A 23429-nucleotide genomic window follows, 5' to 3' on the forward strand; every position below is an offset into this window, starting at 1 on the left:
AGTAATCAAATAAGTAGGTCAAATGAAGATGGAAGAGGTATTTTTATCAACTGTTTAATGAAAGTTTAGATAAACAACCTTACTTGGGCAATTTAGTAGGTCAAATGAGTATAGAAACTAAAATTTTTATTGTAGAATTTGAACTTTAGACTTTAAATGGGATGGAAAATGGAAAAGTAGTTGAACCTGATATTCCTATAAAAGTATGGAAGTGCATAGGAAAATAAGGTATTGAATGACTTACAAAGTTATTCAACTTGATAAGAGATGACGAGTTGTTTTGCTAGGCATAAGAACAAATTGATTTTAAGAAATTTTTATCTCATCTCTAAATCTTCTCTCTTTATCACTTTATCACTTTAATCTAAAGTTATGGAGTATCACTCATTAATTTAATCCCATTAAAATTAGAATAATCTTGCACTCACCTTTGTTCATATATCTCTGCAAAGAAACTTTTATTTTATTCCTTAGGCAACTTAATTCTCAAAATTTTACTAAGAAAACTAGTTATCGCATTATTTTTTCATCTCCTAGATTATTCAAAATTGTGGAAGGGATGTCTTTTGAATCCCACCCTTTTTGATATACCCAGTGTGATGACATTATACTTTTATCTCCTAAATTATTCAAAATTTCAAGATAGATGTTTATCATCCAAACTTAAACTTTTATCTATCTGCTTTAAAACTTCTGAAATCCCTCATCTAATGTCATGAAATCTACTATAACATGTAATTTTCAGTTTTAAAACTAGATGTCCTTTACAGTGCACATTAAGACAACTATATATTCACTTATCACCAACATAATGCATATGTAGTTATCTACTATAAAGAAACACAATTTCTTTTTTGCATATGCTTTTTAAAATCCTACTTCTCTATATCAAATATTATCATGACCCCTGCATTATGGTGGTATAGTAGCAGACCACTACTCACCTTGCCGGACATGCCTCAAGAAGCCCAACCCTCCCATCTCCAATATATCACAAAAATCCTTGTGTCCTTTGTTCCCCTCTCCTAAGTCGCACAACTCTTACAATTTATAACTTTTCAATCAAATCATTGCATAAGGTTTCACATTTAATTCCTAAGTGTGTTCATAGAATTTTTCTCCTCTTCGTGTGCGACATCTAATACCCAATTATGCATATAATTGCATCCTATAGGACCTTCTTACCTCTAACAACTCTATTGTTGACAAGCCAACATCCACAACAACATCTATTCTTTTCCCCCTAGCCAACATCTTTAATGATGGTTCTTCTCTTCCCAAAAGTGGTGATTGATGAGTTAAATATTAGGAATTGAATTAAAGTATTAATGATGACTCAATCTATTACCTGACGACTACTCACCTTCCCTTCACCATGACCGGCATGACGTAATTGTCCAAGAAGCCTAATAATTTTTTATCATGTTCATGGCCTTTTATGACTATTGACAAACTCAATAAATTTCCCCCTCCCCACACAAAGGCTACCTTCAAGAATCCCAATGAGGAGATAAAGGATTACCATGCCCTAAATCTCTCCTGCATATTCAACCCATTAACTTTCTTGGCCAACTCCATTCTGTCTAGCTTCCTTGACTATGATTCTAGAGGATTGGTCCACCTAGTCAACAAAGGTTTTAGCCTTGCCATTGGTTTAGGGCTTTAGGCACATACCAAACTAGAAAGATATGGAAATAGGCATTTGATGGACTTAGGGTAAGACATTCGTACATATTTTGTATGTGTTGTAATTCACCTGGCAAATTCTCTATCCTATGCTGTGCTAGTAAAACACAGATTAGGATTACAAACTGTTGCCATTCACATGTTAAAACCTTAACTTACATGATAGAGACTGAAATGTCAAGACCGCGTGATTAAAGATGTGGAAAATGTTATACCATGATTGCAAACTTATATAATTGAAGATACCTCTAGATATTCAGTTAATTTTTTATGTCAACAAGAGAGAAAATAGGATGTTTAAAATTTTGGTTGATTCATTATCTAAAAAATGTCAAAATACCAAATTTATGGATTTTGTGGCTCATTAATAATGATTCATGTCTTTTATTTGCAAAATCATTATCAGGCCAGATTACATTAATTTGACAAACTTTATAACAATTATAGAAGGGAAGGAAAGCAACACTGTTTGTACTATTTTAAGAGAATCTTCACTGAACTCAGTTCCACCATCTCAGGCAAACTATTATTCTTTAAATTTGTTCCATTATAAAACTGTTTCGTTCATAGATTTTAAAATTTAAGGCTAGCAGTTGTTCCTAATCTCTACACTACTTGGTAGAATATTGAGATAAAAAGTTGTCAATAAACATTGAAGAATATCAAGTCTACGATATCCAAAACACTAGAAAAATACAATAACAACAACCAAGCATTATCCCACTAGGTGGGGTCGGCTATTAGACCATGTTAGTCAAGGAACATACCAAAGAAGCATGCACATTGCACAAATTAGAAAGATGGATAGATCAGAGACAGTGAGAAAAAAATTGACATAGAAGACAACATAGTTGTTGTGTTTCATTTTTTTATGGGATCTAGCATAAGTATTTTTGGTCAAAAGGAGGGCAGCCCTAAGGTGCTACACCTGTCATAAGTCGACAATATGTTAATCCATCTCCACAGAGTACTTCATTGTTCACTCAAATTCCTGAGGTAATGGCACTGTATCTCCTAATTGACAAGTTAGCCTAATGGTAAAACCACACATTTTTATCACCCATTCGTATATGAAAGATTCACATGTGCAATATATCACCAATAATAGGAGCAACAACAATAGGGATAAAGAAAAGAGAAAATGTATAGTTATGGTAATCAATATCTTAAATAAGGAAACCATTGGTTCCTTAAAAGACAATTTTTCTTGAAGAATGTAATCAATTGGAGAATAATAAAAAAGCAAGCATCCAAGGACTAACTAATCCACCTGTGCATCAAATGGCGATTCGACTCTGGGAAAGTTTTATAAATGACAGTGCGAATAGCATCCACTCTTTTTCCACGTTCAGTTCCTTGTAACATCAAATGAGAAGTAAGCCCAAAGTAAATTAGCAATATAGTAGAAGTTCACAATGTTTAGCACTGCTATTTATAAACAAGAAATTGATAGAAAAGGTGACATGCAACCGACACTACACTTATGTGATCCCTGTAAATTGCTTGTAGTTTTCCCTACCTTCTAATGTGACTATCAAATGAGATTAATATATCAACTAGTCAAATACTCTGCATAAACTACTATAGGTTTTGCATAAAGCTCGCACCTATAGCTCCCTGTGGACAACAGTTCTGTAGCTTCAATAACTTCAACTAACATGAAATGCATGCATTGTGTTTGAGTAATTGAGTTAGCATCTAATTCATTAGTATGGACTTGCTTGGTCACATTGTCATAGATCTTTCCCTTTTAACACTGAATAAACAAAATCACATATATTATCATGAACATTGGCGATATTACATAGAGTCAGGGAGTGAGTGAAGATAAGAGGCTAAAATGTAAGCTTTATCTGAGACTCCTTCCACTCCTTCCACTCCACTCCCTAACTCTCTAAACTCTGACCTCTCACCTGCCCTCTTTATTCTTTAGCCTCCCAACAAGAAGTTGGTCAAAGATTTGATATTCTGGCCATCTGTTGAATTGTAGACTTGATGAGATTAGATCTTTGGCTTCTTATTGTTCCAAATGGAGACTTGCTTGGTTGGTCCTCTTGGATGAAAAATAAAGATGCTATAACCCTAATTTTATAGCTTGGTTGTCCTTAGATGCACACTATATTCAGACACAGAAGGTTGGCAAAGTACTTTCTTTCTCCAGCTCCTTTTGTTTCCTTTCCCATGGCACAGTAAATGGGCTTGTGTGCTTACTACTAGATAAGGGATTTGGGGATATCTAATTGTATTTTTAACATGTCTAATGAATTTTTTTTCAAGATTCATGCTGATCTTCACACATATAATTTCAATTTTCAAATAAAATCACTCCTTTATGAGTGCATACAACAACAACAACAACAGTCAAACATTATCGCACTATGTAGGGTCGGCTATATGGATCCTTTTATATCATTGGGCTCTATTCCTATTATATTATCATTTATATTTAAATAAATTTTATCTTGATTTACTATTGCTAATCAAGTCTTTTTTTAGTCTTCTCTTCCTCGTTTAATTTTAATATTTATCATAGTTTCACATCGCCTAACTACAGCATCTATTGGTCGTCTAAGTACATGTTTGTACTATCTTAAACGTGTTTCTCGGAGTTTTTCCTCAATAGGTGCAACCCGACTTTCTCTCTAATATTTTTATTTTTTATCATACCTATCCTTATATGTTCGTACATCTATCTTAACATTCTCATCTTTGCAACTCTCAACTTCTACTCATGTGCTCAAGTAATAGCTCAACATTCAACTACATATAACATAGCAGGTCTAACAGCCTTTTTTAAACTTTCCTTTTAAGTCTTAAAGGTATTTTGTAATCACAAATCATCCTGCTTGTATTCTATGTAAAATATTTCTCATTCCCTCCATCTTTTTGTAAAAATGATCATGAGTTAAAGACAACTCGGCATCCCCTATCTTAACAATTCTCTCATTACATCTAATATTATTAAACTTAAATTATATATATTCTGTCTTTACTTTACTAAACCTAAAACCTTTCACTTCTGGTGCTTCATGCAAAGATTCAAGTTTAGCATATACTCATTCACATGTTTCATCTACCAAAATAATATCATTTGCAAATAACATGTACCACGATACCGTATCTTGGATGTGTCCAATAACTTAGAGATGATCCTTGATTTAACTCTATCTTTATGAGAAATGCTTCGGTTAATTCAGCTGAACGCTTCACTCTTGTCATTGTATCTTCATACATATATAAATACATAATGCATATAGATTTTGTTATAATATTCAAAAAGCATACAGTGGAATTGTTTTTAACAAACTCAATTAAGAAAGTTCAGATAAAATAACTAAATAATAACTTTTGACCATATGAGAGTTGTCCAGCCTACACATACTGTATGCATCGACCAGTGCGGTACAACAAGATGCAGAAACTGGAAACATTGGTGACTCTCGTAGCACATACTGCATCAAAGTAGAATGATAAAAAAGTTTTAGAATTTTCCAGCAAAAGGTGTGTTATTGATGCTTCTAAACAGCTGAAGTCATTATAACCTTGATGCAGTCACCAATAACATGTGCATCTTCATCTGATGAAAACTCAACCTTTCCTGAAAAGAATGGGTTAATATATGATAAATGAAACACATGGCATTCTGAATAAAACCATAGGATATTATTTCTGCAATACACCTGCATAGCATACAGCTATAAAAATATCAAAAACAAAACAAAGCAAAAAAGAAACAAAGCATACCCTGTTCATATTCTCGAAGTCTGCGTTTTACCTCTTCAACATCAGCAGACTGGCGCAAGATGCCTTCCACCTTCACACCTTTTGGAAAAGTAATGCAGACAATCATATATGAGTAATGCCCTTGAAGCAGGCGAAGAAGATCAGTTGCAGTTCAATTATCCTACAAAAACTACACACGGCCATTTCACTGGTTCATATGTATTAGCACACTCAAGAATGGAACTAAAGAAGCGTATACCAAAGAGATAGAGAGAGGATCACAATATAATAATGCCACTCTCACTAGTCAGTTCAGCAAAGAATGTAGTATTTCTCAAAATTATCTACAGGAATTGACAAAATAGTGTTGGGCATGATAAATAAAAGCTTAGTGAAATGCCATGTAACTCAGTGGCAGACAAGCTCAGAAGTTCCAGACAATAAAACATGAAAAATGGAATTACCATGTTCTTCAATGAACCTGAGGGCCTTTTCCAAGAAAGAAGGGTTCCCATCATCATCTTCAAATTCAAGCAGGAAAGCCTTACTAATAACAGTAGAATTGGCAGGTTCTGGATCAGTGCCTTGATAATAAGAAACATCTTTAGTCTTTATCAAAAAGAAAAGAAAAATACAGACACTTGTAACATGTTTCCAAACAGTAAAACAGTTAGATACGGGATTCTTTAACTGTTAAGAGTTTGGAAAATCTGGAAAGGAGAGATTTGTCATGTTGAAAACACAATGATGGAAATTGATTAAGGCCCTATCCCTTTAGAAAATTAGACTATGTACGATATGCATTTATGTATTATACATTAGCCAAGTGAGTTTTTTTCCATTCCTAACATCAGATGTATGAGGGAGAGAGGCAATGAAGAGCAGAAAATGATTGCTTGTTATTTAAAAGAGAACTCCAACAACTACATTAACAAATGGTCTTCCAATATTCCCCACGAATCAACATGACTTCTCAACCTACAAATGAAACAAAGCATATCTCGTTCCAAGGCATAATCAATTGAACAAAGTCAACCTAATTTGTAAATAACTCATGCTATGAAGCAAGTTCCAAGATAGATGTCAGTGAAACATTTATTTTATAGAAGTAGCCTTGAGACATGGTCATGATTTCCAACACCATCAGGAATGTCATGATTGGGTGAATCATTAATGCGACAATGCTCATCATCTTCTTGATTGCCATTATCAGTAGAATCATCATTGCTATAGTCATCGTGAGATTCATCATCTTCTGGGATGTCACTATCAGTTGAATAATCTTCTTCAATTTCAGCATCTTCTGAGTCAGAATAAACCTCTGATGACACTGACTCATCATTTGAGGAATCATCCTAAAGTTATTATAGCTCATAAATATTTGATAAATTTAAGCTAGCAATTGAATATGGTTCAATCAGAAGAAAAGGAAACATTACATCAAATATTTTGTCAAACTCCTCTAGCAAAATTATGATGATAAGTTGAGCATGATTCGCAGCTGCAGCAGCTTTAAGAAGTTGAAGAGAACCATCTCCACCCATACTAAAATTATCTTCAAATTCACAATCACCAGCAAGAAGTGGGCGGAGTAGTAATGGGGCCATGCAAGCTGCTAATGCGGAAAGTGACATTCGATTCTGGGATTTGTGAATAGCAACTGTTTGCATCATCTTAAGAAATCTGAAGAAATTATTTTTGTTAAAAACATAATATACTCCAAAATGCATAATTAAACATGATAACTCTCAAAATCATACTGAGTCTATAATATACTATATGAGTCGCAAGTATTAGACAGGATACTAGTTGATGAACGTCCTGCTTTAGAAATTTGCTAATCAAGGTTTTTTTGAGATATATGTGTATATCTGAATAAGGTTTACATCTCAAGAGTTATGTTGGAGTCTCAATCTAGCTGACATAATACAGTTTTGGTATTTGTATCATATTGTGCCAATATAATTCCATGATCTTTTAACAGTAAAGTAGAACTAAAAAAAAAATCTTCATAAATGTTAAATATCAAAAAAACAATCATTTTTTGCATTTTATTTATTTATTTTTAAATAGATATTAATTAAACTAAATTGGATTAATATTTTGAGTTTGAAGGTTCCATTTAGTATTACGTAGAGCCAAATTAGATAGAGTTGTCAAGTAGATATGGACCAAATGAGTTCAAACTGGCTTAAAATTAGGTCATCAGTTTTTCCCCAAGCTACCTGTGTGTAAATCCAATCAAATAACATATGTGCAGATTTTAGGATCATATTCATGCACTTATATCCATTTGTAGAGAGCATAAGATGCTTGTGCCAAAGAATGAAGCCATTGACCTATTCCTTCTTTACTCAACTAATCCAATTATAGCTCTTATTGTGGTACAAACTCATCTTCCCCATGCACTCGTTATAAATTCATTCAATACAAAACTCTTGGCTATGTGCACAATCTGCATTTCAGGTAATATATTTTTAACTATGTTAGTAAACTAAGGATTTTGATCATTTATAATTATGATAGATTCCTCACCAATTATCTAAGAACAATGTTCTAACAAGAACTATACTTTTTACTACTACAACTAAAAATGCAATTGGGAAGAGTTTATTAGTCCCATCAATACTAGTTATAATCATTATAACCCCAGAGTATTTCCTAATAGATGGCATACATCCATTTCAGTAACAAAACAAAGGAATTGAACTAATGCATGCATATTACACCAAAGGCCCAGAAGATTAGATGAAAATGTTCATATTGTGAAGACCTTATATCATCTTATTATCTCTAATCTTTAATTTTCTAATAAAATGCATAAAAGGCAATTGTATAAGTATAATCTCCATGTACATTAACCACTCCGTGAAGTTTACTCGCAATTATCACTCCAAACCTTTTTTAAATATTTTCTATAATAATTCTTGGAGTATACTTTTCCATAGATATTATTTATCTTGAATCTAAGCAACAGCCCAAGAACCATGATTTAAAATCTCATATCATACTAGGCAACACGGTTAAAATATATATTTTTGATAAATTACCAAAACTCAATACTACTCAACATCATACATAGAGAATGTATCATGTCGCTGTGTCAATCATATAAGTAATGGTAAGACCCGACTCCCCTTGGCATACTACAACACAGATCTACATGAATTGTAATAATGTATTACTTTTTAACTTATGTTTATATAAGATAATGTCAAAATTGTATCATTCTATATGGAAAATTACATAGTTGTTTTATCTGCTTTTTTTCCTTCATCTTCTTTCTCTTTCCACTTCTAATTTGCTATAAGCACTATAAATCAAAACATTGACACTATACAGAAATTCCGACACAGCTCAAGATTTTGAACATTGCCAATAACTACTATAATTTTTATGATCTCGACCCATGCTCGACGCCTATGAGCAGGTAAGCAGGTTATCAAACCTAGTGAAATTTTCCAGATCCTCAAGCAACAATTCACCAATTACAATTCCTATTCTTGCAAGCTTGCAAACCTCATTTTATAGCTTTTAGTCTGTGTCTAATCTCAAAGCATCTTCAAAATGCTCAAAGACCATCTCTTTATCTTGTTTATCTCTACATTGTGAAAATCATCCTCCTCTACTAGCTCATACGAGCTCTTATGAAGATCATCTTCCTCCCAATGTCTTGATAGGGTCAAATTGTTGAGAGTTATCCCCTGCACATATGTTTTATTTTATAGTTCTAACTTCTAAGTGCCTAATGGATGGAGAGAAAAATCATCTTGTTCAACACTCTCAAGGTAAGATAGGATTTCAACTGAAATTGATGAGTTCCTAAAAGAAATGGGATGACTATTATTAGTAAATTACTACATAATAGATCAGCCACGTGCAACAATTTTAGATAAAACTTGCTACAAGTGCCTCGTCTATAAAATTCACTCAAAGGATTGGTCAATATAGTGGTTGTAGGGGAACCAATGGTTTGTTTGACCATTAACTTTTAGGCACTTGAAGCTCATGTAGCAGCTTTGACCAAAAGTGTTGCATGGGCTCAAGCTCACCAAATGATGTGTTTCTTATGAACATTAACTAGTACAGACTCATATAACATATTTGGAACCAAAATTGCTACATCATCCTAGGGCAAAAGCAAGGGTGGCAGTTTTGGACAAAAAATGCTACAAGTGCCTCAACCATAGTTAGTAAACCGAGCCATGGCAATCGACATAGGCAAATTTACTGTTCCACTTGTTGACCAACACCGACAGAAAGTAGAATCACGAGATGGCACTGGCTCATAGAGGTACCCACGACCTTGTAGCAACCACGCGAAGGCCTTAGCGAGGTCGCGAGGCCACCTCAACCTTGCAGCGGCTTGCTTAACTGCATGGTTTATTTTATTTTATTTTTTGCTTTTCGCTTTTTGCTTTTCACTTTTAGAGTTTATTTAATTTAGCTTAGGGCTTAGGAATATTTCAATCTTTTTAAGTTTAGGTTTAGAGATTCAAGGTTTTGGAATTAGTGCCTTAAAGTAGTTAATTCTTTTTCCTCTTTTATTTTTTTACTTTTTTATAATTAATTCCTTTCTCTCCGATAATTTCTTTCCCTCTTTCTTATATTTCTTTTTCTCCTTCCTTTTTAATGATGAAGATAGAGACAATTTATTAGGAAAAACATCTATAGTAATCAAATAAGTAGGTCAAATGAAGATGGAAGAGGTATTTTTATCAACTGTTTAATGAAAGTTTAGATAAACAACCTTACTTGGGCAATTTAGTAGGTCGAATGAGTATAGAAACTAAAATTTTTATTGTAAAATTTAAACTTTAGACTTTAATGGGATGGAAAATGGAAAAGTAGTTGAACCTGATATTCCTATAGAAGTATGGAAGTGCATAGGAAAATAAGGTATTGAATGACTTACAAAGTTATTCAACTTGATAAGAGATGACGAGTTGTTTTGCTAGGCATAAGAACAAATTGATTTTAAGAAATTTTTATCTCATCTCTAAATCTTCTCTCTTTATCACTTTAATCTAAAGTTATGGAGTATCACTCATTAATTTAATCCCATTAAAATTAGAATAATCTTGCACTCACCTTTATTCATATATCTCTGCAAAGAAACTTTTATTTTATTCCTTAGGCAACTTAATTCTCAAAATTTTACTAAGAAAACTAGTTATCGCATTATTTTTTCATCTCCTAGATTATTCAAAATTGTGGAAAGGATGTCTTTTGAATCCCACCCTTTTTGATATACCCAGTGTGATGACATTATACTTTTATCTCCTAAATTATTCAAAATTTCAAGATAGATGCTTATCATCCAAACTTAAACTTTTATCTATCTGCTTTAAAACTTCTGAAATCCCTCATCTAATGTCATGAAATCTACTATAACATGTAATTTTCAGTTTTAAAACTAGATGTCCTTTACAGTGCACATTAAGACAACTATATATTCACTTATCACCAACATAATGCATATGTAGTTATCTACTATAAAGAAACACAATTTCTTTTTTGCATATGCTTTTTAAAATCCTACTTCTCTATATCAAATATTATCATGACCCCTGCATTATGGTGGTATAGTAGCAGACCACTACTCACCTTGCCGGACATGCCTCAAGAAGCCCAACCCTCCCATCTCCAATATATCACAAAAATCCTTGTGTCCTTTGTTCCCCTCTCCTAAGTCGCACAACTCTTACAATTTATAACTTTTCAATCAAATCATTGCATAAGGTTTCACATTTAATTCCTAAGTGTGTTCATAGAATTTTTCTCCTCTTCGTGTGCGACATCTAATACCCAATTATGCATATAATTGCATCCTATAGGACCTTCTTACCTCTAACAACTCTATTGTTGACAAGCCAACATCCACAACAACATCTATTCTTTTCCCCCTACCCAACATCTTTAATGATGGTTCTTCTCTTCCCAAAAGTGGTGATTGATGAGTTAAATATTAGGAATTGAATTAAAGTATTAATGATGACTCAATCTATTACCTGACGACTACTCACCTTCCCTTCACCATGACTGGCATGACGTAATTGTCCAAGAAGCCTAATAATTTTTTATCATGTTCATGGCCTTTTATGACTATTGACAAACTCAATAAATTTCCCCCTCCCCACACAAAGGCTACCTTCAAGAATCCCAATGAGGAGATAAAGGATTACCATGCCCTAAATCTCTCCTGCATATTCAACCCATTAACTTTCTTGGCCAACTCCATTCTGTCTAGCTTCCTTGACTATGATTCTAGAGGATTGGTCCACCTAGTCAGCAAAGGTTTTAGCCTTGCCATTGGTTTAGGGCTTTAGGCACATACCAAACTAGAAAGATATGGAAATAGGCATTTGATGGACTTAGGGTAAGACATTCGTACATATTTTGTATGTGTTGTAATTCACCTGGCAAATTCTCTATCCTATGCTGTGCTAGTAAAACACAGATTAGGATTAGATACTGTTGCCATTCACATGTTAAAACCTTAACTTACATGATAGACTGAAATGTCAAGACCGCGTGATTAAAGATGTGGAAAATGTTATACCATGATTGCAAACTTATATTATTGAAGATACCTCTAGATATTCAGTTAATTTTTTATGTCAACAAGAGAGAAAATAGGATGTTTAAAATTTTGGTTGATTCATTATCTAAAAAATGTCAAAATACCAAATTTATGGATTTTGTGGCTCATTAATAATGATTCATGTCTTTTATTTGCAAAATCATTATCAGGCCAGATTACATTAATTTGACAAACTTTATAACAATTATAGAAGGGAAGGAAAGCAACACTGTTTGTACTATTTTAAGAGAATCTTCACTGAACTCAGTTCCACCATCTCAGGCAAACTATTATTCTTTAAATTTGTTCCATTATAATACTGTTTTGTTCATAGATTTTAAAATTTAAGGCTAGCAGTTGTTTCTAATCTCTACACTACTTGGTAGAATATTGAGATAAAAAGTTGTCAATAAACATTGAAGAATATCAAGTCTACGATATCCAAAACACTAGAAAAATACAATAACAACAACCAAGCATTATCCCACTAGGTGGGGTCGGCTATTAGACCATGTTAGTCAAGGAACATACCAAAGAAGCATGCACATTGCACAAATTAGAAAGATGGATAGATCAGAGACAGTGAGAAAAAAATTGACATAGAAGACAACATAGTTGTTGTGTTTCATTTTTTTATGGGATCGAGCATAAGTATTTTTGGTCAAAAGGAGGGCAGCCCTAAGGTGCTACACCTGTCATAAGTCGACAATATGTTAATCCATCTCCACAGAGTACTTCATTGTTCACTCAAATTCCTGAGGTAATGGCACTGTATCTCCTAATTGACAAGTTAGCCTAATGGTAAAACCACACATTTTTATCACCCATTCGTATATGAAAGATTCACATGTGCAATATATCACCAATAATAGGAGCAACAACAATAGGGATAAAGAAAAGAGAAAATGTATAGTTATGGTAATCAATATCTTAAATAAGGAAACCATTGGTTCCTTAAAAGACAATTTTTCTTGAAGAAGGTAATCAATTGGAGAATAATAAAAAAGCAAGCATCCAAGGACTAACTAATCCACCTGTGCATCAAATGGCGATTCGACTCTGGGAAAGTTTTATAAATGACAGTGCGAATAGCATCCACTCTTTTTCCACGTTCAGTTCCTTGTAACATCAAATGAGAAGTAAGCCCAAAGTAAATTAGCAATATAGTAGAAGTTCACAATGTTTAGCACTGCTATTTATAAACAAGAAATTGATAGAAAAGGTGACATGCAACCTACACTACACTTATGTGATCCCTGTAAATTGCTTGTAGTTTTCCCTACCTTCTAATGTGACTATCAAATGAGATTAATATATCAACTAGTCAAACACTCTGCATAAACTACTATAGGTTTTGCATAAAGCTCGCACCTATAGCTCCCTGTGGACAACAGTTCTGTAGCTTCAATAACTTCAACTAACATGAAATGCATGCATTGTGTTTGAGTAATTGAGTTAGCATCTAATTCATTAGTATGGACTTGCTTGGTCACATTTGTCATAGATCTTTCCCTTTTAACACTGAATAAACAAAATCACATATATTATCATGAACATTGGCGATATTACATAGAGTCAGGGAGTGAGTGAAGATAAGAGGCTAAAATGTAAGCTTTATCTGAGACTCCTTCCACTCCACTCCCTAACTCTCTAAACTCTGACCTCTCACCTGCCCTCTTTATTCTTTAGCCTCCCAACAAGAAGTTGGTCAAAGATTTCATATTCTGGCCATCTGTTGAATTGTAGACTTGATGAGATTAGATCTTTGGCTTCTTATTTTTCCAAATGGAGACTTGCTTGGTTGGTCCTCTTGGATGAAAAATAAAGATGCTATAACCCTAATTTTATAGCTTGGTTGTCCTTAGATGCACACTATATTCAGACACAGAAGGTTGGCAAAGTACTTTCTTTCTCCAGCTCCTTTTGTTTCCTTTCCCATGGCACAGTAAATGGGCTTGTGTGCTTACTACTAGATAAGGGATTTGGGGATATCTAATTGTTTTTTTAACATGTCTAATGAATTTTTTTTCAAGATTCATGCTGATCTTCACACATATAATTTCAATTTTCAAATAAAATCACTCCTTTATGAGTGCATACAACAACAACAACAACAACAGTCAAACCTTATCGCACTATGTAGGGTCGGCTATATGGATCCTTTTATATCATTGGGCTCTATTCCTACTATATTATCATTTATATTTAAATAAATTTTATCTTGATTTACTATTGCTAATCAAGTCTTTTTTTAGTCTTCTCTTCCTCGTTTAATTTTAATATTTATCATAGTTTCACATCGCCTAACTACAGCATCTATTGGTCGTCTAAGTACATGTTTGTACTATCTTAAACGTGTTTCTCGGAGTTTTTCCTCAATAGGTGCAACCCGACTTTCTCTCTAATATTTTTATTTTTTATCATACCTATTCTTATATGTTCGTACATCTATCTTAACATTCTCATCTTTGCAACTCTCAACTTCTACTCATGTGCTCAAATAATAGCTCAACATTCAACTCCATATAACATAGCAGGTCTAACAGCCTTTTTTAAACTTTCCTTTTAAGTCTTAAAGGTATTTTGTAATCACAAATAATCCTGCTTGTATTCTATGTAAAATATTTCTCATTCCCTCCATCTTTTTGTAAAAATGATCATGAGTTAAAGATAACTTGGCATCCCCTATCTTAACAATTCTCTCATTACATCCAATATTATTAAACTTAAATTATATATATTCTGTCTTTACTTTACTAAACCTAAAACCTTTCACTTCTGGTGCTTCATGCAAAGATTCAAGTTTAGCATATACTCATTCATATGTTTCATCTACCAAAATAATATCATTTGCAAATAACATGTACCACGATACCGTATATTGGATGTGTCCAATAACTTAGAGATGATCCTTGATTTAACTCTATCTTTATGAGAAACGCTTCGGTTAATTCAGCTGAATGCTTCACTCTTGTCATTGTATCTTCATACATATATAAATACATAATGCATATAGATTTTGTTATAATATTCAAAAAGCATACAGTGGAATTGTTTTTAACAAACTCAATTAAGAAAGTTCAGATAAAATAACTAAATAATAACTTTTGACCATATGAGAGTTGTCCAGCCTACACATACTGTATGCATCGACCAGTGCAGTACAACAAGATGCAGAAACTGGAAACATTGGTGACTCTCGTAGCACATACTGCATCAAAGTAGAATGATAAAAAAGTTTTAGAATTTTCCAGCAAAAGGTGTGTTATTGATGCTTCTAAACAGCTGAAGTCATTATAACCTTGATGCAGTCACCAATAACATGTGCATCTTCATCTGATGAAAACTCAACCTTTCCTGAAAAGAATGGGTTAATATATGATAAATGAAACACATGGCATTCTGAATAAAACCATAGGATATTATTTCTGCAATACACCTGCATAGCATACAGCTATAAAAATATCAAAAACAAAACAAAGCAAAAAAGAAACAAAGCATACCCTGTTCATATTCTCGAAGTCTGCGTTTTACCTCTTCAACATCAGCAGACTGACGCAAGATGCCTTCCACCTTCACACCTTTTGGAAAAGTAATGCAGACAATCATATATGAGTAATGCCCTTGAAGCAGGCGAAGAAGATCAGTTGCAGTTCAATTATCCTACAAAAACTACACACGGCCATTTCACTGGTTCATATGTATTAGCACACTCAAGAATGGAACTAAAGAAGCATATACCAAAGAGATAGAGAGAGGATCACAATATAATAATGCCACTCTCACTAGTCAGTTCAGCAAAGAATGTAGTATTTCTCAAAATTATCTACAGGAATTGACAAAATAGTGTTGGACATGATAAATAAAAGCTTAGTGAAATGCCATGTAACTCAGTGGCAGACAAGCTCAGAAGTTCCAGACAATATAACATGAAAAATGGAATTACCATGTTCTTCAATGAACCTGAGGGCCTTTTCCAAGAAAGAAGGGTTCCCATCATCATCTTCAAATTCAAGCAGGAAAGCCTTACTAATAACAGTAGAATTGGCAGGTTCTGGATCAGTGCCTTGATAATAAGAAACATCTTTAGTCTTTATCAAAAAGAAAAGAAAAATACAGACACTTGTAACATGTTTCCAAACAGTAAAACAGTTAGATACGGGATTCTTTAACTGTTAAGAGTTTGGAAAATCTGGAAAGGAGAGATTTGTCATGTTGAAAACACAATGATGGAAATTGATTAAGGCCCTATCCCTTTAGAAAATTAGACTATGTACGATATGCATTTATGTATTATACATTAGCCAAGTGAGTTTTTTTCCATTCCTAACATCAGATGTATGAGGGAGAGAGGCAATGAAGAGCAGAAAATGATTGCTTGTTATTTAAAAGAGAACTCCAACAACTACATTAACAAATGGTCTTCCAATATTCCCCACGAATCAACATGACTTCTCAACCTACAAATGAAACAAAGCATATCTCGTTCCAAGGCATAATCAATTGAACAAAGTCAACCTAATTTGTAAATAACTCATGCTATGAAGCAAGTTCCAAGATAGATGTCAGTGAAACATTTATTTTATAGAAGTAGCCTTGAGACATGGTACCATGAGAATTATAGATCAGCATTATAATCAGGGCAAAGATTCCATTTATACAGAATCGTCTATAACAGTTGGGATGGGTAGGGTGTGGTGGTATGAACAGAACATGATTGCATGTTATCCAGGTCATTTCAAATTCCAAGCATAATCCAATTGAACAAGTCAACCTAATTCTAAGAAAATAACCCATGCTATCAAGCCAAATCAAAGACAGATACTAGTGAAACATTTATTCCTTTATCTTTGTCCCTACAAATAGTTTTGAATATTGTTCCCTGAGAATTATGCATGATGCGTCGCCTTCTGTATCATCATCACAATTAGAACAAACTTTCCATTTTATACGGAATCATCCATAACCACCACCAGTCTAAATCACTTGCTCAAGATAAAGGGCTAGCTATCTGTCTTTCCTCCAACATATAAAGAAGACCCTTAACATGACTCTAATTCATAATCTACAAGAATGCTAAAGAGCCAAGAAGGAATCACTTGCACAAGATAAAGGGATATCTAACCGACTTTATCAAACTTCTAAAGGAGACCTCAAAATGACTTTAATTCATGCTACCTACAATGAGAAGTACCAGGAAAGGGGAAGGATCAGATTAATATATCAATGAGAAGGTACTATGGCTCAAAGAAATCAGGTAAATCTAAGAAAAAACAGAAGATTCAAGGAACCAATGAGGCAGCTTCAGTGTCTTATTCTGATCCAACAAATACAAAGAAAAACCATCTACTACATTTAATTTTTTTTTTTCCCTCTGCAGATTACTTCTGATTGTTGTATTAAGAAATTTAACTATATATTCTTTCCACAGTTTAATTCATACTGTGGAAAGAATATTCTTTGATAAAACAGCTCAGTTTAGGAGGAAAAAGTATCAACAGTGCATTATCATTGTCCAAAGGTAACATCAGATGCAGAGTTCTTAACATCACTGGATCACATTTTCCTCATGATTACTGGAAAAGAGATCCTGAACATTCAACATAATCCAATCATAACAATCATTTTCGAAATAATAACCTTTTTCTTTCTACAAACTTCATCTCCCCTATGTAATGCCTTACAAATTTTATTGATATCTTTTTCTTTCTATCTTCATCTCTGCTAGGTAATGTTTTACAAATTTTTATTTTATGTCTCTATCTATCCTGTCTCTTTTCACGAACAAAATTGAGACAATGAGAAAAAAAAATGTTTCTTATGATGTGCTCCTCTTTATTCAACTCTTTTCGAGATGTATTCATCCAACCATTTGGGATTAGCTACATGGATCATTACCATCCAATGAGCTTCATACATAACTACATTAGTAATTTAAAAATTAAGAAAACATTTTTGTTACATTGACTAATATTTCCATCAAAGGGCAGCTTGTTCTGCAACTTGAATCCATGAATTCTAAGTCGCATGCATGACAGTAACTTTATCGTTGCGCTAAAACTTCCCTTCTGACTAATGTTCACATTATGGTTTAAAATTTCGACCCGTATTCTCATTCCCAAACTAGAATGATATGGTTTTGGTACTATGCCCTGACGATACAATTTTGAAACATTTTTAATTTTTAAATATAAATGTATATTAATTTTATTAATATTTGATTATTAAATATGCTTATTATTGATATTACATTTTGAAGTATTGATTTCATATTTCAATACTTTCTCAAAAAGATAATTCTATTAAATTTTTAAAAAAGTTATTTTAAAAAATAAGTAATTCTCAAAATTTAAAACTAAATCTAAAATTATTTGAAAGACTCAAAGATAATTATAAAAGTATTTGAAAGTCTTAAATTTATTTCAATATTTTCTCAAAAAGGTAATCCTATTAAATTTTTATAAAAGTTATTTTAAAAAATAAGTAATTCTCAAAATTTAAAACTAAATCTAAAATTATTTGAAAGACTCAAAGATAATTATAAAAGTATTTGAAAGTCTTAAATTATTTTTTGAATGTATTTGTAAAATTTTAATTTTTAAAAAATTTATTTGAAATATTTAAGAATTACATTTTTGCAAAAAAAATTATTTCAAATTCACATTAATTTTCAATATATATTAAAAAATTAAATTATTTTATAAAATATTTTATTAATTTTTAAAATTATTTAAGATAATTCTTAATATTTTATAACTATTATTAATAATATATAATATTTATAATTATTATATATGTTTAACAGTTATATAATAATTAATACCTGTTATAAAAAAATAAAAACCTTTTAAAAAAATTATGGCAACCTCCGCACCCCCATGGAGGATTGCAGCACCATATGGCCTCCGCGGAGGGCCACAATGGGGACGTGACAGTCTTGCGGTGCCAATAGGATATCGGTGCAAGTCCCATGTCGGAACGGTATGCCCGAAAGCACGACTCAGCATTTTAAACCATGGTTTACAGGTTTAGAAGGTAGAGGGAGACCAAAGATCCATAATGATTTACTTGATTAATATCACCTTAAATAGAGCTTAATGGAGGATAAGATCCATGTAACTAATAAAAAATAGAGAACAAACACAGATTATTAGTCATGATGATGATTTGAATCTGAAAGAAGAAATGGATAAAGAGAAGACAAAAAGAGCATTTCTATTCTCATTCTCTGTGTGTTTGTGAGAGAGAGACCGGATAGGGAGAGAGAAATTAGATAAGAGATATTAAAGAGCAAGCCTTACCTAGGGTAGATGAAGACTTTAGAAATAACAATAAGATTTTTCTAAAATGTGATATGATGAAATAATTGCATCCAGATAGAAAATGAGAGAGATCGTTGAATAAGCTATTTCACCAGAACATAGACAAATCCTGGATAAAAGAGTGAACAAGAAAGTTTGAATAAGTAAAACGTTGCAATATATCAATCCTCTCTAGAAGACCAATTCAAGAAAGGATTAATTGAAAATGACTTCATTAGAGTTCTTGGGAGTGCTATCATTAGTCATTACTGATATTATTATACAATAACAAACTCCAAACTGACCTATATGTATATCATAGCTTCATGAATCAGATATCACTCAGTCTGATGGCTTGGAGCCTGAAGCAGAATAATGATATAGAAAACATTTGGAGCACAGAAAAGTATAGCATCATGCCACAGAAGGGGGAAAAAAACAGCATACATGGATCATCTGAAGCTTCAATTGATTCACTAGTATCATTTTGGAATATCCCATTTTGCCCCATTGCAAGTGCAGCACTAGGTGCCTGTGCCAAAGCATTGTCCAGTGCAGCTTTCCACTCGAACAGATCTTCAGAAGTTTCTGCCTGCAATACCAAATAACCATGAAGTCAAAGTGACACTGTCACACCTAAAAGGACAGAAGTAGAGCATTATGCCTGCCTTTAAGGTAAAAGTACGACCATCTGGGAAAAGCACCGTTAAAAGCTTTTTGTCCGCTTTTATAACAACACTGCAGATTTTACATTGAATTAGGTATACAATCACATTAAAGAATAAAGCAACATTCTTAAACAAGTGGACTATAAGTCTAACATATATTAAATACTAAGTCCCACCTTCCAGAACTATTCAAGTCAATACCACCAAGGCTTGCATTTGTCTCATTTCCTTTTTGAGGGACGGTCGCCTAACAAATGGTAAATCAAGGGCATGTCATGTTAACATCAATATAAAAGAAGACTCTTAGAAAGACTACTTCTAAGCTACATTTAAAAAAGCACTACTGAGTAGAAATATAAAATCATGACTATTGGAAGCTTAAAAAATTAACCCTAAATGGTTTAGGTCCTCTTTTCATTTTCCAAAAAAATTGCTACACAATCATAGTTAAATTGTTGTTTGAAGTCCAGTAAATATTTAGTTCCGCCTACCGATTAGCATGCTGAACAACCGACACTCACTAACGCATTCGCAAATGCAACATGTGTTCTCTCCTGCCCCTTCTCCTTGGGACAAAGATGTAAATCCTCTTCTCCCCTTCTCTATGCGAGCACCTTTGATCATTCATCATCCCACGGCACCATAGGTATTGCATTAGAGATCATGCAGAACCACCATATCATGATCACCTTCAAGTATTGCATCGTGATCTACCTAAGTGTTGGCTCCTCCTCCCTCTGCATCAATTCTACTTTGCACCAAAACAACACCATCCTAGCTAGCCAAACTTACATCGGCATTCTTCCTTAGTTCCTCCTCTCCTTCCTCCTTTTCCTCCTTCAGCACACCTCTAACATTGATATGACACCAATGGCACCATCTCAAGTCAAAAAGGGAACAAAACCCCATCTTGGCTCGAGGTTTGAATCTTTGGTTCAAAGTCCAAACCAACTACTTTTATTGTGACATCAGGAAACACATAGGCATGAAAAAAAATATATGCTATAAGGAAGAATCTCAATTTTTTAAGATTCAATTAACCTTTAAAATACACATTTAGGTAAAAATTTAGCTGGAAAAATATAATTTCTATTCTCAAGCATGAAAAATTTAGCTGGAAAAATATAATTTCTATTCTCAAACATGAACTATCTTTGGACATCTGAAAATGTAATTCTATATTTTACCAAACCAAATTATATCAATAAAATAAACAGATATCAACTTGGATACATCACCGCTTTACTAGCAATGACTAGTGATTGATGCAAAGACTTAGTACCTAAACAGGCACACAAGTGTTATCTGCAATGTTAAACCTCATATAAAGTAATGGGAGCAGCACAATTGGAAAAAACGATGCACTCTAATGATGGAAAGAAGTAGCCCTTATTGGAAAAAAAGTTTAGGATTAATAGTTGATCCAAAATAGATGTGCAATTGCAGACTCATTGCATATTAGATATATAGAAGACAGAAAAATCTTGACAACGTTGATAAAAGTGTTGAGACCAATAAGCATTAATTTTATTTGTCACATGGTTGATCATTACCCACAAATTATAAGTGATGTGGACTTGAATAGAGTTCAACGGAGGAGAATACCCATGTGGCCGACCTCAAATATCTGGGACTAACATAAAGATATGAAAATAAAATTCCAAAATCTAGAAAATGTGTTATAAATTTTGGCCCAAATTTTGAAATAGACGATAATTAGGTACAATAATTAGGAAAAGAATTAGTATTTTGTATGTACAAGAGATAAAATAAGTAGGAGAGAAGGCAAAGATGTTAAAGAATTTGGGTTTTAAGTTATGGTACACAAGAAGAAGTAAAACAAGAAATAGAGTAGGTATTGTTGTAGAACTATCGTTAAAAGATGAAGTTATAGTTAGAAAAGGGAGATAAAATTATAGTTCTCAAGATAATAGTGACGAAAAAAATGATTAACGAAATTAACATATATGTACGTCAAGGAAGATTGATAAAGATGACAAAACTAAGTTTTAAACGACCTAGATGAGGTATTACAAAATATTCCGTCAAACGAAATGATTTTAATAGGAGATCTAAATGGGCATGTGACTGAAAAATGAGGCATATGATAGATTGCATGGGGTTATGGGTTTGGACAAGAAATGAAGAAGGAAAAACTAGATTGGATTTTGCAATAGCATATGATCTTATATTAGTTAATATATTTTTTTAAGAAAAGAGATATTAGACTTGGTCTTATTCAAAAGTGAGAATAATAAATCGAAAATTTACTTTCTTATGGTCGGAAGAAGGATAGAAAAGATTTGTAAAAATTACAAGTTTATTCCTGGAGAAAACTTAACTACTCAACACAGGTTAATAGTGTTAGATATACGCCTTAAGTATAGTATCAACATAAGGAAAATATGCACGACTCTTAGAATTAAGTGGTGGAAGTTAAAGGATGAGAAACAAAACATATTTAAAGAGATGATAGGAGTACAAGTATTACGAGAAATATACGACAACTCAAATATGATATGGGATAAGATGGTATTAAAGTAGTAGCCAAGAGTGTACTCGATAAGTCAAAGAGACATGTACCACCAAGTAAAGAATCTTGATGGTGGAATGAGAAAGTACAAGAGAAAGTGAAAAAAAAAAATGAACAACCTATAAGACATTATATACTTATAAGAACAAGAGAAACTTAAAAAGAAAGTAGTGAATAAAGCAAAAAAAAATAAAAAATTTTAAATGTTTATATCAAAAATTAGATACAAGTGACGGGGGAAAGAAACATGTATGAGAGAGAGGAAGACGAGATATTATCCCAATAAGATGTATTAAAGATGAATGCAATAGGGTACTAGTAAATAATGAGGAAATAAAAAAGCGGTGGAAGAGATATTTCATCAACTTTTTAAAGTTTAAGTGACCGACTTAACTTGGGTAATTTATGTAGGTCAAATGAATATATAAATTTAAATTTTTATTGAATAATTCAAACTTTAGAAGTAGAATAAGATTAAAATAAGATACAAAAGGGAAAAGTAATTAGGCCAGATGATATTCAAATAGAGGTATGGAAGTACCTAAGAAACAAAGTGTTTAATGACTTACAAAGTTATTTAACTTGATATTGAAAATGAAAAAATGTCTTATCGAAGGTAAGTACTCTAGTTCCCTTATATAAGAATAAAGGAGAAGTAAAAAATTGTGCAAACTAAGGGTATAGTCATATCATGAAACTTTGAAAAAAAAAGTAATAGAAAAATAATTAAGAAAGAGACCACGGTGACCGAAAATCAATTTGGATTCATACCTATAAAGTCGACAATAGAAGTCATACATTTTCTCAGACAACTAATTGAAAATTATCAAGAACAAAAGCAAGATCTATGGTATTCGTCGACCTAGAAAAAAAGTTTATAATAGAATCCCAAGGAAAATTATATAAAGAATTCTATAAAAGAGAGGTGTTAGTAT

General features: G+C 32.8%; 1 protein-coding gene across 1 annotated transcript in view; it reads right to left on the minus strand.

The window, feature by feature from the left end:
• Positions 1–23429, minus strand: part of LOC122044180 (rho GTPase-activating protein REN1-like) — a 77984-nt gene that overhangs the window by 42628 nt on the left and 11927 nt on the right. The window contains exons 5-19 of the mRNA XM_042604710.1: positions 20138–20208; positions 19962–20031; positions 19741–19885; positions 15939–16058; positions 15496–15573; positions 15294–15349; positions 15134–15203; positions 13027–13111; positions 6849–7092; positions 6531–6764; positions 5874–6099; positions 5431–5508; positions 5229–5284; positions 5069–5138; positions 2957–3041 (exon numbers count right to left, since the gene is read on the minus strand). Of these exons, the coding sequence (XP_042460644.1) occupies positions 2957–3041; positions 5069–5138; positions 5229–5284; positions 5431–5508; positions 5874–6099; positions 6531–6764; positions 6849–7092; positions 13027–13111; positions 15134–15203; positions 15294–15349; positions 15496–15573; positions 15939–16058; positions 19741–19885; positions 19962–20031; positions 20138–20208 (1688 nt within the window). The remainder of the gene's footprint in view (positions 1–2956; positions 3042–5068; positions 5139–5228; positions 5285–5430; positions 5509–5873; positions 6100–6530; positions 6765–6848; positions 7093–13026; positions 13112–15133; positions 15204–15293; positions 15350–15495; positions 15574–15938; positions 16059–19740; positions 19886–19961; positions 20032–20137; positions 20209–23429) is intronic.

The sequence above is a fragment of the Zingiber officinale genome, chromosome 2A, assembly GCF_018446385.1.
Source record: "Zingiber officinale cultivar Zhangliang chromosome 2A, Zo_v1.1, whole genome shotgun sequence".
Classification (NCBI taxonomy): domain Eukaryota; kingdom Viridiplantae; phylum Streptophyta; class Magnoliopsida; order Zingiberales; family Zingiberaceae; genus Zingiber; species Zingiber officinale.